This window comes from Balaenoptera musculus, chromosome 9 (assembly GCF_009873245.2).
Source record: "Balaenoptera musculus isolate JJ_BM4_2016_0621 chromosome 9, mBalMus1.pri.v3, whole genome shotgun sequence".
Taxonomy (NCBI): Eukaryota; Metazoa; Chordata; class Mammalia; order Artiodactyla; family Balaenopteridae; genus Balaenoptera; species Balaenoptera musculus.
The window spans coordinates 37,384,780-37,404,974 of record NC_045793.1 but is presented as its reverse complement, the minus strand read 5'-3'; the positions used below and the strand labels follow the sequence as shown (position 1 = coordinate 37,404,974).

At 34.4% G+C, this 20,195-nt stretch overlaps 1 protein-coding gene across 1 annotated transcript in view; it reads right to left on the bottom strand.

The window, feature by feature from the left end:
- Window positions 1-20,195, bottom strand: part of BMT2 (base methyltransferase of 25S rRNA 2 homolog) — an 89,444-nt gene that overhangs the window by 51,334 nt on the left and 17,915 nt on the right. Inside the window, exons 2-3 of the mRNA XM_036863689.1 lie at window positions 19,787-19,928; window positions 3,052-3,222 (exon numbers count right to left, since the gene is read on the bottom strand). Coding sequence (XP_036719584.1) covers window positions 3,052-3,222; window positions 19,787-19,928 — 313 coding nt within the window. The remainder of the gene's footprint in view (window positions 1-3,051; window positions 3,223-19,786; window positions 19,929-20,195) is intronic.

Below are 20,195 nucleotides of genomic sequence, written 5' to 3'. Positions count from 1 at the left end.
ATAGAGTATTAAAAGGTTTGATATTGGTACCAGAGTACCAATTCTTTTGAGAAGTTCAAGTTAAGTTCTGGAAGGGAAGATGCTTCAAATATAGCCTAATATAATACAGCAATAGTTGATCAGAAAGAGGATATATCGTACTTGCAAATGCCAGAAAGTGAGAACATGCGTGTGCCACTAGGGGAATTTAAACAGTTCCATAAGACTAGAATATGGGCTGCAATAATGGTAGGAGGAGCGGAAGGGATAAGTCTACAAACACATGTTGGGGCCAGATGCTATACAAAGTAGTTTCTAGAATGAAGGAAATCTAAACCTAGCCATCCTAGGCTAAGACGTTTCAATGCTTAATTTCAATACTAAGTAAGTCCTGACCTATAACAATCATATTTCCTTTAAATACTTAAAACTACTTTTTCTCCTTTACAATTAAATCAGAGACTGAAATTTCTTGACTATGGCAGGGGAGAGGCTGGCAAATCCACTCCTCAGTAAACAACTATAACAAAGAACACAATCACCAAACACAACCATTTCAGGGCTCAAACACAGGCAAACACATTGCAAAGTGTTTATTCATGAAAACCAGCGAAATCTTAGCTAACAACAGTGGGGATCTGCGGTGTCTTTGCCTGAAGCCACTCCCATCATCCCCACCCTTTGCTCCGTTGGTATGGAAGTTCTTTGAGGACAGGGCTGGCTGTGAAAAACAGCAACTACATTGCTAGAAGGGGTTAATGGGATTTGGAGCAGAGGGTGAAAAACCCACAGAACAATGTCAGTAAAAGTAACAAACATGGTAAGAAACAAACAGGGTTAAGTCAGCAGCTATGCTAGCTTCAGGCTGCAGTTTTGGTTGGCCAGAGCTGTAGACTGGAAGACTGGGCAGAAATTTAGAAATTCCAGAAATATCCTAGAAATGAGAGAGGCACAGAAGCACTAGATAAACTTTCCACATAGCCTTGGCTGATTGGGAGGCTAAATGAACATGCACGGGAGACCCACAAGGGCCTGATGGAAAGCAAAAAGTGAGGCAGACTTGGAGACTGCCTGAATTTTAAATGTACTCCCAAATCAACACACATCCACTGGCAGAGGGTGGGAGCCCTACAGGCTGGAGAGGTGTTTGAGCACAACCTCTGACCTATCATTGACCCCTAATCTGTGCAGACACAGGTACAAACCGTAGGAAACCAGCCTAAAAAAATAAAAATAATAGTAATGTACAAACTACCAGGGAAACAGACCCCACAGATTAAGTGCAGGGAGATTACTAAAAACCACCACCACCACCACCCTCCTTGGGGAAAAGTCCAAAACAAGAGACAGTTTGGACAGTTTTCAACAAAAAATTATGAGACATGCAGAGAAAAACAGGAAAGTGTAATCCATATTCAAGAAAAAGTAAATAGATTCTGAGTGAGCCCAAATGTTGTATTTAGCAAAGACCTCAAATCAGCTATTATAAAAATGTTCAAAGAATTCAAAGAAACTACGTTCAAAAGAGGAAAAGGAAAATATGACAATGACTTAACAAACAAGGTAATCTCAACAATGAAACAGAGACTATAAAAAAGAACGATATAGAAATTCTAGGGTTCACATTTTCCATATGTACCTGTTTTCGATAGCACTGTTAACTATATAATTTCTTATGCTGGTCAATATTTTAAAAATATTTAAGAATGTTCATAACACCTGAGTTATAAGATGTTTAGTAACTCATTATGCTTTGTAAGCTTTGTAGTAACCTTTGAATAAAGGTAAAGATCTTTACCTATAGAACTAATCAAAGGTATATTAATTTTTGAATGAAACTGCTTATACCTAACTAGATAGTATTTCAACATGGTATAAAATCAAAGTAACCAAAGGTAATGTTATGTTGATATCTACAGGTTTGGAAATGTTTTAAGAGGTTAATTTAATTTTATTTCCATGGTTAGCCTGCAGTGTCTATTAGGAATGTTTCTAGAATTATTCGAGCTTAACATTTTCAAGAGAGTAATACAATATTACTTGATTCCACAAATTTATTCTGGTACTATGGTATATAAATAATTTTAATACTGTTAATAATTAATTGGATTATAATACATACACAATGAAATATTATTTAGCCATAAAAAAATGGGAAATCCTGCCATTTGCAACAACACGGATGGACCTTGAGGTCACTGCACTAAGTGAAGTAAGTCAGACATGAAAAGACAAATACTGTATGATCTTACTTCTATGTAGAGTCAAAAAAAAAAAAGCCAAACGCATAGAAACAAAATCAGATTTGTGACTGTCAGATCACAAATTTAGGGATTGGGTGAAAGGTACTTCCAATTATAAGATAAATAAGTTCTGGAGATGTAATGTTCAGCATGGTAACTATAGTTAACAATACTGTATTGTATATTTGAAAATTGCTAAAAATTCTCATAAGGAAAAAAAATGGTAATTAGGTGAGGTGAGGGATGGTTAACTAAACTTACTGTGGTAATCATTTCACAACATATACATATATTAAATCACTTTGTTGTATGTGTTAAACAGTGTTACATGTCAATTATATCTCAAAACTGGGAAAATACTCATGTACTTATTAAATAAAATTTATGCCTATATGCATATATATATATATTACCAGCAGGCAGATTTTTATATTGAAAATAAAATAATGGCAATTGGTTCTATTAATAATCTTCCATTAATTCCTTATTTGTGATTTGTCAGTGGGTAGCCACTTTAAATTTAATTTAATCGGATTTCACTGTTTTGATTCTTTGTATTACCATAAAATGTAACATTTAATGAATGATTCTTTCTCATTTTTAGTGAGAACAATCGATGTTATGGAACTACTAGTTTCCCAGATATCCCTTAAAATTTTATGCTACTTTCCTACCTAATAATACTACAAATTTACATTTCTCAGACTAACATACTACCAGAGAAGCAAGCAAACTGCCCACTACTTGGCGTAAACCATTACACTATTTTACATTATTAACACAGCTATCCAGGATAATGTTAATAATCTAAGGAGAAAAGTATACTTACTCAGTTATAAATTCAGGGTTTGTAAAGCTGAGGTTGGTTAAATGACCTTCAAGTTTAGAAGATTCATGCGTATTTAAGGCTGGAGTGGTCTTAGTGGCGAGTACAGCTCTTTTTTCATCTTTTTCAAGTGCTTTTCTCTTCCCACCATTTTGGAAATATTCTCTGCATACACTACAAGGCAAAATAAAGTTATATTTTAAAACAATAGGTATGAATATAATATAAAATGGGAAAATATTAACCTTTATTAATCAAAATGGGAAATTTTCAAATTATAGTGTCCTATTTTTAAAATGTCAGAGGTAAATTTGAGCACCTGTAGCATTTTCAAATTTTGAAAATTACCATACAACAAAGCATGATCATAGATTATGTTTAAAAGTGTTTTTTCAGAAGTACAATGTGCCTGTATGTTTTGCTGAACTTTATTCTTAGCTAAAACATAAGTTCCTCCAGAAAAGCTTAGATAACTCTGTTATTCAGTGACAGAATCCAAAAAGAATAGTAGTCACAGTTAATTCTGAGCCAGCTCTGCTGGTAGTAGACAGTTGTTTTTCAGATCCCTCCTGGTTTATAAAAACAAAGTCACACATATATACACTAATATGTATAAAATAGATAACTAATAACCTGCTGTATAGCACAGGGAACTCTACTTAGTGCTCTGTGTTGACCTAAATGGGAAGGAAATCCAAAAAAGCAAGATATATGTATACATATGGCTGGTTCACTTCGCTGTACAGTAGAAACTACCACAACATTGTAAAACAACTATACCCCAATAAAAAAAAATATATATGTATAGTTATCACACAAAAGAGAAGCTCCATTAAACTATACCTAATTGCTGTTAAAAAAAAAAGTCACAAAATCAGGTTGCCAACATATTAAGAATCATGCTATTTGCTCTGAAAGAAGAGCGTAAAAATCTGGTTAAGGTAAAAATGGTATCATATTATAAAGGTATACATTCAGAGAGAACAAAGGTTTGAACATAATAGTGATTTTTATAACACTTGCAAATTATTCCTGTCCATCAAGAGACCACTACCACTTGTCTCAATTCTTATAATATAAATGGATATTAAAATGCAGATTTTTCGAGATGTATTATCTCAAGCTCATTTAGTTTAGCCCATATCAGTTGTTATCCGTAATCAGAAACTGATGACTGGCATTAAGATTAAACAATTTTCTTCATACCTAATACAATTTTAGGGTGAAAATAGTAGGGTACCATGCCTGGGTATGTAACAGGACAATAAACATGAACCACAGAATCAACTCAAAACACTTACTAGCTATTAAAGACAAGAAACTTAAAGGAAGAAAGACTGGTATGATCTGCCTCTGGCCCTTGAGCTTACAATATGACAGGAGATACGTACTTAGACAATTAACTGATATACTTATCAAAGCTTAAAGTGAATGTAAATGGAAACTAAACAAATTTTCTTTCTTTTTAGATTCTTAAACCACGTTATATTATTCCATATAGCTCATACTCTGAACAAGCTAGACTATTTTTCTCCATAGACACGGCTTGGTGCAGTTTCAAAAACACATGGCTAGAGAAGAACTGAAAAATTAATTTAAAACTGATTTCTGCAAGTAGAACTATGGTGTCTAACGAAACAATGCCCATTTCTCCTCACACTTAAAGGATGCTATTAGTTCAATTTCAGTTTGTCTAAGTATCTATTAAAGACTTCTTTAACTTATCCTATGGAGATTTAATTTTAACTCAAATTATATACAGGAGTTGAAACTCATTTATCATTAATCAAACATTTATTAAGTACCTATCATGTGCCAGGCACATAGGTGATGGAAAAACAAATTGAAGAAGGCATTGCTGCCCTCAAGGAGCTCAGACTAGTGAAGGAGACAAATAATTATATATTGGGTTGGCCAAAAAGTTTGTTCGGGTTTCCAAAAGAAATTTTTGGCCAACCCAATAGTAAAGAAAATATAATTGATAAATACCTAACGCCCAATCTAAAATCAGTAGTATAAGCTGATTTTAGGAAGGTAAGTAGGAATAAATCAGGCTAGGAAGAATGTTAGTTAAGGAGGAAAGTGCTTTCCTGGCAGAGAGAACAGCATGAGCAAAGGCATGGAAGAGAAAAGCAACATGGATCCCGCAGAGATAGACATCAGTTCAAGGCATGTGAAATTTAAACTGCCAGGCAGAAAATGGATGGATGGACTCATAAGTGAAAAGGTCCTAAGGCCAACACACATATAGAGAGGAATGACAGCCACATGACACTGGAGAGGTAAGCAAACTTCAGATAATGCAAGACTGACAGGCCAATTTAGGAATGTGGCCTTTTTTAGAAATCTCATATAATGACAGAAATGGTTTAGTGGTTTCTTGGAGTGGGGGGTGGGCTGACTACAGAGGTGTACACTAGAGCTTTTTAGAGTCATGGAAAAGTTCTGTATCTAGACAGTGGTGATGGTTACACAAGTGTAAACAACTGTCATTACTCACTGAACTGTACACTAGAATGGGTATATTTTATGGTATATTAATTAAACCTCAGTAAGGTTGATTGAAAAATATAGCCTGAATCACCTTGGAATTAATACTAAAAATAATACCTTTGTCATATAATATTTCACTAAGGCATGAAACACAAGGGTAAAGAGATTGCTTACCTTTCTATTAGGTGGAACCACAAAGAACTGCTGATATTCAATAGTTCTTGACCCACAAAAATTGCAATTTTATGTGGTTCAATCTCAATGTTACCTAGAGACTTGACTGCAAAATACTTAAAGGGCTAGAATTCCAGATACTCATAGGATAATAACTGCCATCTAAACCCCAATCTCCCTACAAAACTTCCAAAAAATATACAAATCATTAGGAAGAGCAAATAAAAGCACACACAGTTCACACCTATGGCATAACTAGGAAACAGGAATAGCACCTTATTTTACATGTAATTGGGGAAATAAAAATCTGAGGCCAACTGAGTTGGCTTTGGAGTTACCCAAAGTACAGAGTCAGATGAGGACTGTGTAAGAGAGGAAGGTATGATGGGGTCTTAGAGGTGGCACAGAAAAATAGATAATACCAGCTAAGGTTCACCACAGAGAGAGTCCAACTCTGAATGGAGAGATCTTAAGACTTATGGGACGTGGTAAAACAAAGCATTAGGCACAGGAAGACCAAAAGGAAAAAGTTTGGAAAGTATATGGGAAGGGCTGTCACCAAAGGTGAGAGCCCTGTGAAGATATTATTTCTGAGGGAGAAAGGAAGCACCTTGAAAAAAGGGGGTATCTCTGGAGGTGTGTTGATAAAGGGAAAGAATGAAGCAATTAAGAATAAGGAGCAAACTGACATAAGTTAAACCTGTTAAAAATTCATAAATCAGCCAAAAGAGGACAATATTTATTAAAGGAACTCCACTTTCATATTTGTAGCAATCAAGCAAGGATCTTTGGAATTAAGAAACAAAGCAAGCACCCAAACCTCTACCTATACCTCTAGAGACAGTCCAACATAAAAGACAAAACACATAAAAGAAATGTCCAATGAATCCAGCAATCATACAAGTTTCTATTAGAAGGGGAGAGAAAGATATCAAAATTTTTCAGTGGATGAAAATTCTCAAAAACGCAGAAAATAACAGCTATAAAAGAGAAAAAAATTGTAACATAACACTTCAATATTAATTATATATAATTAAGCAATGCAGATATGAAAAAACATTTCAAATTTGAAATTAAATAGAAAACTGAGGATAAAGAAGAACTACATAAATAGATATTCCATGAATATGGATAGGAAGACTCAATACTGTCACTATGTTAGCTCTTCCCAAATTGATTTATACATTCAACACAATCCCAATCAAAAGCAGAGCAAAATATCTTATAGATAAAACAAATGGATTCTAAAGTTTACATGGATAAGCAAAGGACCCAGAATAGCCAACACAATATTGAGGGAGATGAACAAAGTTGGAGGACTGACACCATCTGATTTTAAGACTTAATATAAAGCTATAACTATACTATTACTATTAGTAATCAAGGACAGTATGTTGTAGGCAGAACAATAGACAAACAGATCAATGGAACAGAAATACATTCAACTGATCTTTGACAAAGGAGCAAAGGCAATACAGTGGAGTAAAGACAGTCTTTTCAACAAATAGTGCTGGAACAACTGGATATCGACATGCCAAAAAATGAACCCTGACACAGACATGACACTCTTCACAAAAATTAACTCCAAATGGATCACAGAGCTAAATGTAAAACACAAAACTCTAAAACTCTTATGAGAGTTTTATAAATTTTTAGGAGAAAATCTAGATGACCTTGGGTGTTATATCTAAAAAGTCATTGCCAAATCTAAGTCACAATCCTTAAAAGAAAAAATTGAGAAGCTAGACTTAATTAAAATAAAAAACTTCTGCTGTGCAAAAGACAATGTCAATAGAATGAGAAAACAAGCCATAGACTAGGAGAAAATATTTTCAAAAGATATATCGAATAAAAGACTGTTATCCAAAATATATGAAGGACCCTCGAAACTCAACATTATGAAAACAAACAACCTGATTAAAAAATGGGCAAAAGACCTAACAGACATGTCACTAAAGAAGGTACAGATATCAAATAAGCATAAGAAAAAGACGCTCCATATCACATGCCATCAGGGAAATGCAAATTAAAATAGCAATGAGATACTACTACACATTATTAGAATGACAGAAAACCAGAACACCAGCACCACCAAACGCTGGCGAAGATGTGGAGCAACAAGGACTCTCATTCACTGCTAGTGGGAATGCAAAATGGTATAGTCACTTTGGAAGACAGGTAATTTCCCACAAAACTAAATATACTCTTCCCATATAATCTAGCAATCAACTTTCATGGTATTTACCAAAAAGAGTTGAACACTTACTTCCACACAACAACCTGCACATGGATGTTTACAACAGTTTTTTTTAAAAGATTTATTTATTATTTATTTATTATTTATTTATTTATTTTTGACTGCTTCGGGTCTTAGTTGCAGCACGCGGGATCTTCGTTGAGGCATGTGGGATCTTTCATTGTGGCACACAGGTTTCTCCCTAGTTGTGGCGTTTGGGTTTCTTCTCTCTAGTTGTAGTGCACGGGCTCCAGAGAGCATGGGCTCTGTTGTTCGTGGCACGCAGGCTCTCTAGTTGAGGCACTCGAGCTCAATAGTTGTGGTGCACAGGTTCAGTTGCCCCGTGGCATGTGGGATCTTAGTTCCCTGGCCAGGGATCGAATCTGCGTCCCCTGCATTGTAAGGTAGATTCTTTATCACTGGACCACCAGGGAAGTCTCTACAGCAGTTTTGTTCATAACTGCCAAAATGTGGAAGCAACCAAGATATCCTTCAGTAGCTGAAAGGATAAACAAGCTGTGGTCCATCTAGACGATGGAATATTATTTACCACTAAAGAGAAATAAGCTATCAAGCCAAGAAAGACATGGTGGAACCTTAAATGCACATTATTAAGTGAAAGATGTCAATATGAAATGGTTAAATACCATAATTCCACCTATATACATTCTAGAAAAGGCAGAACTATGGAGACGGTAAAAAAGTCAGTGGTTGCTGGGTGCGGGGGGAAGTTGGGGGGAGAAGGAATTAACAGTTGGAGCACAGAGGATTTTTAGAGCAGTGAAACTGTTCTGTATGATACTATAATGGTGGATACTTGTCATTATATATTTGTGAAAACCCATAAAATATATAATACCAAAAGTGAACCCTAATGTAAACTATAGACTTTGGATTCTAATGATGTGTCAGTGTGGGTTCATCAACTGTAACAAAGGTAGCACTATAGATGGATGTTGATAGTGATGTGACTGCCCATGTGGGGGGTCAGGGTGTATGGGAACTACCTGTATTTTCTGCTTAATTTTGCTGTGAACCTAAAACTGCTCTAAAAAAATAATGATTATTTGAAAGAAAAAACAAAAACACAGAATAGACATCATGTGCCTCCTGATGTAGTACCCTGAGAAGGATACAATATCACCTATGTGATATTCTTGCTAATAATATGCTTAACTTGAACCTAATCACAAAGAAACAACCATACAAATCCAAACTGAGACAGTCTGTAAAACTTTGACTTTACAAAATGTCCATGTCATAAAAGACCGAGAATTTTCCTAGATTAAAGAAGACCAAAGAGGAATAACAACTAAGTGCAATGATACACACTGAAGTATTCAGGAGCAAAAGTCTTGTGATTTCTGCAACTGACTTTCAAATGGTTCAATAGAGAGTGAAGGGAAAAGGCGAGGGGGGTGTGGGGGGGTGGAGAAAAAGGGGAAACGATACAAAATGAGACTAAAATAGAGCAACATTTTTTTTTTCAAAACTGAAGGAAAGAAAGTGTGAGTCAAGGATTTTATATCTAGCCAAGTTATGCATCTTGTAACAAAACTATAGAAAAATAGCTTTTGGTATGTAAGAACTCATAGAATATCACAGTTGCAAGATTATTAAAGCATGAACTTCATCTATGAGATGACTGGGAAATGTTGACAAAGAGGCTGGTAGAGAATAAAAAGCATTAAATGAATTAAAAAAGGATACTTTATCATGCTGAAGACCACAATTCCCAGTGAAGCCATGTACTACGTATCATTGCAGCCATCCTCACAAAGCAGAAACTCCATGAGATGCATGGAGAAACAGGCAAAACTAAAAACAGGGAACTTTAACATACCACTCTCAATCAAGTAAATGAACAATAAGTAAGGTTACAGAAGCCCTAAAGAGCATAATAAGGTTTATCTTATCACTACATAACAAACTTCACTCTCTCTATTCTTTTTCAAGTGCACATGGAATATTCACAAAAATTACCATATACATGTATTAGGCCACAAATAAAACTACAGTAAGAGCCATAGGAAAAATAATACAGACAAAATCAATCTCAATGCAATAAGGCTAGAACTAATAATAAAACAAAAAATTCATTTCACCTGCAAATTGTTTTAAAATTTAAATAACTCTGGAGTCAAAGGCAGAGTACTAATAAAAATCACAGAACTTCTAAAAAACAATAACAAAACCACCACAGGTCAGAATCTAAGAAATGCACTAAAACAGTGACCTGAGGAAAATTCAGACCTTTAATATTTATACCAATACAAATGAAAGAATCAAAATAAATAAAATAAATATCCAACTCAAAGGATTAGGGGAAAAAAGAAAACAAACCAAAAAAAGGGAGTAAGATATTAATGTTAGGAAAAAACAGAACCAACAAATAAATACATAAACTGGTTCTTTAATTTGCATAACTTTATACAAATAAAGCTGAAAACTTAGATGAAACATGATTTTTCTAGGTAAGTATACTAAATATAGGATATAGGAATTAGGAAAATTTATTAAACTTGACTCTTGATTACTGGTAGAATTAATAAACTGCAGTTAATTTTGCAGTTAAATTGCAAAATTTAAACAAAACCAAAATTCATAGATGAAATAAGAGAAAGTTATCAAAGAGTTGCTTCACCAAAAAGCATCAGTATCCACTGAGGAATTCTACCAAGACTTCAAAAACCAGATAACCCCTGTATTTATCAAGCTTTTAATTTTCTGTAACTTAGGATGTTTTGATATCTGGGAGGGCCTTACAGACCCAGGGAGAAACTGCCTCTCCCAAGGCTAGCTAATTCCTAAAGATAATAAACAACTTACTTGGGAGCACGCCTCTCATGTGCAACCCAACCATTTCCTTTATTTAACTCTCACACAAGTCCATGTTTCCCATACCCTAAATTAACCCAGGTCCAGGTACCAGACAGTTAGGGACAGCTCCTATGTTCCAAAGCCCACCAAAATTATTCAAACTAGCCAGTCCTATACTGTTTACCCTGCTTTGCCTTTCCCATGTAAACCCTATAAAGGATCAGGTCTATTTTTTCCCCTCACTCCTGCTTCTGCCTCCTGACCAAATGTGGTGCTTCCCTGTGTGACATGGCATACCCCCTTCTCTCAGGACATGTAAGTAATAAATTCTTTCAATGGCAATGACCTCTCCATGCCATCACTCAGTCACCTCTATAAATAAAACACACAAGTACAAATTAGGCAACGCCAAAACTATTTAAACAGTTCCAGACCATACAAACAAAGGAAAATTTTCTAAAGTCATTTTTTATGGAGCAAATACAATGATAATTAGGTGTGAAAATGTCTACAAAAAATACAGAAATATAAAATACAAAATACAAAAATAAATATCAATGTAAAATATGAAATAAAATTTTAACAAACAGAATCAAACATGACCAAGGAGTATGTATCTCAGGAATATGAGGATTATTCAATATAAAAAATCCTTCCATATAATTCACTATATTCACAAACCAAGGAGAAAACTTATTCATTTCCATAGATGCTGAAAGGACATTCAACAATATCCAACAGCTATTCCTAATAAAATCAATCAATCAATCAGAGCTTGGTGAATACTTCCTAACAGTTAAATTGTATCTATATATCAGCCAAAAAAGCCAGCAACTTATATAATGGGGATATACCACACACATCACTGAATGAGTAAAACATAGCTAATGCAATAGACAACAGAAAAATAATTAGTCAAATGAATTGGAGAGAAAGAAATAAAACTCTATGTATACACAGATATGATAATATACCTAGAGAACCCAAAAGAATCAATCACAAAGTAATCCAAACAGTAAGAGAATTCAGTAAAACAGGATGTAAAACATACAAAAATCAAAAGCCTCCACATGTATACAAACAATAGCCTGTTAGGATATACAACGGAAGGAAAGATTTCATTTATAATAGCAACAAATGATAAAGTACCTAGGAATCAACATAATAAGAAATGTGTATAATCACTATACAGAAAACCTTAAAACACGACTGAAAATTCAAAAGTGGACTAGAACAAATGGAAGGATATGTAACTTTTTCATGGATACAATGATTCAACATTATAAAAATTCCACTTCTCTCCAGTTATTAAAAAATTTAATGTAATCCCAATAACAATACAAACTTTAAAAAATTTAGTTAGACCAGTTGATTCTAAAGTACATATGGAAAAAAAAAACAAGACTAACCAAGAAAATCCTGAGAAAGAAGAATGGTGGTGGGGAGGGGGAAGAATGTTATAGAATAGCATGGATTAAATGATATAGACAAGGAATCATTACAGGAAGTCCTAAAACAGAACCAATTATGTGGGGAAACTTGGTATATCACGTGAGTATATGTCAAATCACTGTAGAAAAGGTAGACCTTTTCATAAATGATGCTGGAGAAATAAATAACTATTGGGGGGGGTTAGATCTATACTTTGCAACAAACACTGGAATGAATTCCAAGGAGGTCAGAGATCTAAATGTAAAAAAAAAAATGATTACCATAAAAGTACTACAAGAAAACATGAGTGAATTTCTAATAGGAATTCCTACAGTCTGGGAATCAGAAAAGCTTTTCTAAGACAACTGGAATCTGGAAGCAATAAAAGAAGAGACAGATATATCTGATTACGTGAAAACAAAAACCTTCTGCATGGCAAAACAAAAACTTGCATGGCAAAAGATACAAACTCAAAGAAAAAGGGCACATATCTCTAAATTATATAAAGAGCTCTAAAAAAAATCAAGAAAAAAGGGACCAAAAACCATTAGGAAAAAAAGCATCAAAAACACAAACACATAATTCACAGAAAAAAAAGGCAAATATTTCCTAAGTATATGAAAACATACTCAACATCATTCATAACAGACACGTAAACTAAAATCACACAGAGATATCAATTCCCATCTATCAGACTGGCAAAAATTCAACAGGTAGGCAACATACTCTGTTGGTAAGATTTTGGAGAAACAGGTATTGTCATTTTTGCTGGTGGAATTAAATGATATAACATCTATGGAGGGTGATGTGACAATATCCAACAAAATCACATATGCATTTACTCTTCTACTCTGCAATTCCACGTCTACAAATCTACAAAGATACAATGCCAAAAATACAAAATGAATATGCACAAGGTTATTCATTACAGCACTATTTGCAACAGAAAAAGCTTGTATGTAACTTAACAAAATGAGGAAGACATCTATATACTTGTGATGGTCACTTTATGTGTCAACTTGACTGGGCTACGGGGTGCCTAAATATCTGGTCAAACATTCTGAGTATTTTTGTCAGGACGTTTCTGGATGAGACTAACATTTAAATGGGTAGACTGAGTAAAGCAGATTGTCCTTCTTAATGAGGGTAGGCTGTATCCCACCACTTGAAGGTCTGCATAAAACAAAAAAGCTGACCCTCCCCAGAGTATGCAAGATTCTTCTTGCCTGACTGCCTTTGAACTGGAACACTGAATTTTTCCTGCCTTCAGACTCAAACTGAAACAGCAGCTCTTCCTGGGTCTCGAGCCTGCTGGCCTCAGGATAGGAATTACACCATTGGTTTGGTTCTCCTGGGTCTCTGGCGTGTCAACTCATCCTGCAGATGTTGGGACTTGTCAGCCTTCACAAACACATGAGCCAATTCTCTGGAGAACCCTGATTAATACAATATCAAATAGAATGATCTCCATGACATAATATTAAGTAAAAATGAAATGTACAAAAGAGAGTATATGACATGTACCACTTGAAGAGATAAGACAGGATGGATACATGTATATACATTGTATGAATTTGCTTATTTCTGCAAAAAGGAGAAACAAGAAACAAATGAAGAAAATGGAAGGGGGCCTATTCTGAGTATACCTTTTTGTAAAGTTTTGACTTTTTTTTTTAATAGCTACTTTATTTATTTATTTATTTTTAGCTGTGTTGGGTCTTCGTTTCGTGCGAGGGCTTTCTCTAGTTGCAGCAAGCGGGGGCCACTCTTCATTGTGGTGCGGGGGCCACTCTTCATCGCGGTGCGCGGGCCTCTCACTATCGCGGCCCCTCCCGTTGCGGGGCACAGGCTGCAGACACGCAGGCTCAGCAGTTGTGGCTCACGGGCCCAGTTGCTCCGCGGCATGTGGGATCTTCCCAGACCAGGGCTTGAACCCGTGTTCCCTGCATTAGCAGCAGGCAGATTCTCAACCACTGCGCCACCAGGGAAGCCCCAAGTTTTGACTTTTGAACCATGTAAATGCCTTATATTCCCTCAGATTAAAAGAAAATAAGAAAAAAGTCCATAAAACAAAGTAAAGTGAAACTAACTGCAAAGTAAATTGGTAACATAACCATACACAAAAGAATTGTTTCAAGTAACTTTTAAACACAGTATTGTGACCCTTAGTGAGATATGTTCTAAAGACGAAAGAACTAACTGCAAAAAATCTTAAACTTCACTCAGTTTATTGTTAGAAGTAGAACTGGTACTGTAATTTTGAAACCATTTTATGTTAACTATAGAACAAAGCAAATATGTTGATGTTATTCCAAACTAAGTCCTTCAGAGTAACAGAAGAGATAATATACAAATATAAAACAAAGAAGTTAGGCAAAAAACCTGTAATGTTACATTTGAATAGTAAATATCAATTATGAATTTAAGACTATATATATTTCTGTTCAGTGAAAAATTCTAGAAGGAAGGACACCCCAGAAGCATATCTAGTGCCCAGATCTTAATTTCTATTTCTCACTACAAGAAACTAAGGCTCCTTGATTATAGGTCTTGACTTGGAAGGTAAAGCTTATCTTGTAGTAGATAGCAAGAAGTGCTCAAAGGTGATGTCAGAACCAAGAAGCCAGCTTTGAAGAGGCTCCCACTGGCTAAATACGGATTAATTTGAAGACAAACACACACACACAAATCAAAGACTGATGGAAAAAGTGAATCCAGGAGCCTACAGTGATATTCCAAAAACAAACAGACAAACCCCACCAAAACCAAACAACAACAACACCACAACTCATTTGTCACAATCGGAATTGACTATTACACCAACTCCTTACTCTGAAAATTGCTAATTAAACAGAAAGAATTACATGTATATGTTTATTTTTACCTAGCCTTTCCAGAAAACATGTAATCATTCCCTGTTCATAAGGGAAAGTTTTTATTTACAGAAGAATGACCGCTAATAAATGCAACGAATGATACAATTAAAAAAATCATTTTACCACCCCAAATTTATTTAATAAATGGAGTAAACCTGTTAGTTGAAAGATTGTTGGGAGACAGGATTGATCCACAAGCCAAAAATGTCACTCTACGTATGACTTGCTAATTACAAAGGGAAAACATAAGTTTACAATGGAAGGATCTAGTAGTTACCACCTTAACCAAATGGCAAAATTTAGCATCTCTAATAGTGGAATAACCTGACAATAAGAACTTGCTAATGTGTTGCAATGTGAAGTATGCAGTTTCACCTAATAAATATTTTGGCAAAAATCTGGGACCTGAATCAACACTTTAGACTCAACGTTCAGTTTATAAGAAATAAAGGAGACTGAGGAAGTAGTTAAATGGCACCACGATAAAACAATCAAATAAATCCAAAACAAAGACACAAAGCTAGTTTTGGATTAGGATACAGATAATCACAACAGACCCCTGGTTGTGCTATAACTAGGAAAAAAGAAAAAAACCTACACAATCTAAAAAATAATGTATTAAAAAGAAATCAAGAGAACTGAGTATGCAAAGAGGTCTAATGGAAGGGACCACAGGCACTTTGTGCATTTGCTGAAAAGGAGCATGAGTGGTGAAGGATCAAGCCTCCCAAGGTAGAGGAATTTTGTTCGATTAAAGGAAAAGCAGCAGAGCTTTCAATGGCTGCTTAGAATGGAGTGACACACTGGAAACTTTAAGAAATCCAAATGCAGAGATTGTTCACCCCATTCTCCTGCCTTCCCCCCATAGGTCTTTTTTCAAGTAAGAAAAAGGTGGGGGAGGGGGGAGCACTGGAGACTTGGGAGTGGGACTAAAAAAGCAAAGAAAATTCTCTGCACTCTTCCATGGGCTTAGGTCCCAGAGTCCTGCTACAGGTTGGTACCTGTAATATACACAGAACAGGACTCACTCTCAAGGCATTTGAAGCCAGATGCAAACTGAAACTATCTAAAGTGGTAATCCAGCTTCAACCCAGCCTAACTCCTGATGAGATCAAAGTGTTCAATCTCTTATCCCAGCTGCCTATCAGAGAAAAAACCATGCCCTCTCTGGGAAAATAACATTTACCCCAGTCTCTTCTAAACATAATGCCAGTATATATGAGTTGGCCAAAAAGTTCGTTCGGGTTTTTCTGTAAGCTGTTATGGAAAAACCCGAACAAACTTTTTTGGCCAACCCAGTGTATTTTTAAAAATTACCAGACATACAATGCAGCAGAAAAAAATGATCCATAACCAAAAGAAAAAACAGCCAAAAGAAACAGAACCACAGATTAATTTTATGTTGGAATAAGCTGAAAGGACTTAAAATAACTATTATAAATTTTTTTAATAGAGAAAAATATTAACTGAATAGATGAAAATATGGAGAACTTCAATAGAAAAATGAAATCTTTAAAGAAGAGCCAAATTATTATAGAAAAATTAAGTAAAATGATATCTTGGAAACATCTCTTTTGGTAACTGATAGAAGGCCAAAAAGAAAAATCAGTAAGGATATATAGAATATTTGAACAATGCTACTAATCACCTCGAACCAACAATCACAAAATACAGAATGTGGTATATTTTACAAATCAACTGACATTTCTCTAAAAACAATGTTAGGGAAAACAAAAACAATAACCTAAAAAATTTAACCACCAAAGCACAAGCCTTGATTTAGGAGAAACAAATTATAAAGTATGTTATGGGGACAATAACAAAAATCTGAATTTTATGCACTAGATATTTTAGGAAATTACTGTTAATCATCTTAATGTGTTTATAGTATTGTGGTTATGTAGGAGATGGAGATGAAATGTCATGTCATCTGCAATTTACTTTCAAATGGTTCAGGAAATGGTGTGTTTATATGTTCCTCTGTGTGGAGAGTTAGAAAAGGCAAATTCTTTTATTAAACATACAACTATAACTTTATATTGTGTTTTGTTTCTAATTTAAATACTTCATATTACAAATATAATTTTACTAATTTTTAGAAGGAAATCTTATGTATAATTCTTCAAGCTAAACAGTCAACAAAATCTCAGCAAGGTAATGTCAGTAAGACTTATTTCACACATCAAATTCCTCTGAAGTTTTTAGTATAACTACTGGAAGCGAACTTTTGTCAAACCCCTTTTAAAGCTGATTTTAGCTTTTCAGAGTGACACTGCTCTCTTAGAACTGTCAACAGGGAAAGGAAATACATATAACCCAAGTTAGAACTACAGATAACTCATTTCAAAATTCAATATTGCTTTGAAGCCTTTTTTCCCAACCTAGTTTTAAGTTTAAAGTAAAGACACTATAAAACTTCTCTTGGGATTACTTTCCATAGTAAAATCTTTTTACCGTATTTTGCCACTGTTCTTTTTCAGCAGTTTGACCTAAATTCTTATTAATGTTCTTTTTCAGCAGTTTGACCTAAAAATGACCTCTTTCAGAACACATGTAGATACAAAAACTATTGATAAAAACACAAATCTGAGGAAAAAGAAAGAAGAGTGAAGTGTGAGGCATATTCATTATTCAAGTGGAAGGTACAAGCAAATGCTCCTATGAGAATACCACATATCAAAGTGGTATTTGAAATAAAGTCTGAGAGCTTGCCTGATGTATTGGAATACTAATTTAAAAGCAGTGCTGCTAAGAGCAAAGAATGCTTGTCTTAAATAGCGATGGTACTGACTTCCTGATTGGATTACAGTATTACTTTGTATCACAAGGGAAATATTTGGCTCAGTAGTATGCCTCAATTTGCGTTTCTTAGCTTGAAGGAGAAATGTATACTTTGTAGAATAGTCACATTTATAACCATTTTTCCTCTAGAAAAAGCAAAAAAAAAAAAAAACAAAAAAAAAAAACCCAAACATTTTAATCCCAAGCATCTCATTTCTTATTATTCTGGCTCCTTCCTTTAGTTCAACTCCACAATTCTTTGGCTCCACAATCCATTGATAATAACAATCTTTTCATTGTTCCTCACCTACCTCACATTTTCAGCTCACTTCTTACATATCATCATAATCACCACCATGTATACATCACCATCTCCCCTGCTCCTCTCTTAAGTCATTATACTCATTTGAGCATTAATCCTACCACAACGTCTGTCCATTCACTCTCTCCTTCTCCAAGAGAACTGTTTCACTATAACTTTGTGCCTTGATTACTGTAGCAGCTTCCTAACTGGTTTCCTTACTAACATCCTTGCCTTTTCTATAGTCTATCTTAACACTACAATTAGTTCTTAAAAATCACTGACACATTTCAAAAGATTAATAAGATCCTGTTACTTCTTCTTCTTAAAACACTTAATGACTTCGCATCTCATGCAGAATAAAGGCCAATGTCTTTACCATGGTCCACAAGATCCTACAAAATCTAGCTGTTTGTTATCTTATTTTCTATCACTCTCCCCTTCTCATTCTGTTCTAGCCACACTGGTCTCCTTGCTGTTTCTGAAACATGCCAGCAAGCTCCTGTCTCAAGGCCTCTGGACTTGTTAAGGCTTGCTCTCTTACTTCCTTCATGTCTTTTACACATCACTTTAGTGAGGCCTTCTCTGTCTACCCTATTTAAAATTGTTTTATTTCTCCTTGCTTTATTTTTCTCACAGCACGTACCATTATCTGACCTAGTGTATATTTGACTTATGTATTGTTTCTTGCTTCTAACCTTCACTAGCATGTAAGTTCAGTGAGAGCAAGGATTTTATCTGTTTGGTTGAGTGCTATACTCACAGTGCCTATGATGTGACTGGTACACAGTAGACAATCATTTAAATTTATTTATTAAATGAATAAATAAAAGAATGAGGTAAAATACATATTTTTCTCTGGATTATTTGTTGAATAAATGAAATAGGCACTATTACATAACTTTTAAATGAAATCAAAACAGAAACTTTGAATAAAAAATAATTGAAATGAAATATAAACCTAAAGTTACCATAAACTTATTGTCCAAGCAGAAAGATAATGTTTTGTTTTCTGGGAAGTGATTTTTAAATTCAGTCAATATACAAATTCATTCTTATTATTTTACCACTTGAGAGAAATGATCAGCAGTATTCCATTTTCTGATGTTTTTAAAATTAGAAGCTCTGCTATGAGAAAATAAACATTATCCAAAGTCAATATAAGTGCTGGAATACCCTGAATCACATATAAAAATTCAGGATTTGGAAACTTTTAAGATGTTTTCAGCTTTAAAGAATTGGAAGTATTCATTTTTACTTGAATCCAAATATAATTGTCTAAAGAAATTTCTATACTATAACTTATTAATGATGAGTCAAGTGCTAAATCTCATATTTTAAATGTACCAGTGCTTAATTAAACATATTAAATGTATTTAAAGTTATACGTTTAAAAAGTTGAAACAAAGAAATTTAAGTTATATCAAAGAAAAACATTTTGATTAAAAAAAGGTGAATGAAATAAACAGAGAGAAAGTGAGGCAATGGGGAGAAGCTATTTAAAAGACATCATCTGTTTTAAACCATTTCTATTTTGGTACAATGAATCATATACGGCATTATTTAGACTTAAGAATTTAAATAATACATTAGAAACCAAAAATGTTAGTTCATAAAAACACTCACCTACAACACCATTCAATACGACCTTCGCCCTCACAAGTTTTTGCCCAATGATTATCTGCCAAATTTTTCATTGCAACAGCATATTCACAAAGTGTTTCCTCATCCTCACAATGTTCTCGCCAGATCTTATCAAAATCTCCCACTAAAAACAAGGAAAAAAATAAATTAAGTTGACTTAAAATACGTCAGGCTCTTAAAAGCTTCAGCATAATCTACAATTATTTAAAGATGAATAAAAGCAAACTCATGAAGTAAAATTCCATGAAGTTTAAACTTCATAATTTTCGAAGTTCCTTTATGCAAATAGATTCATCATTTTAACCATGATGATTTGATAACCAAATAAATTTTACCATTTTAAACAGATGGATTTGTGAAGCTGAATAAAACTAATAAATATAAGTAGACA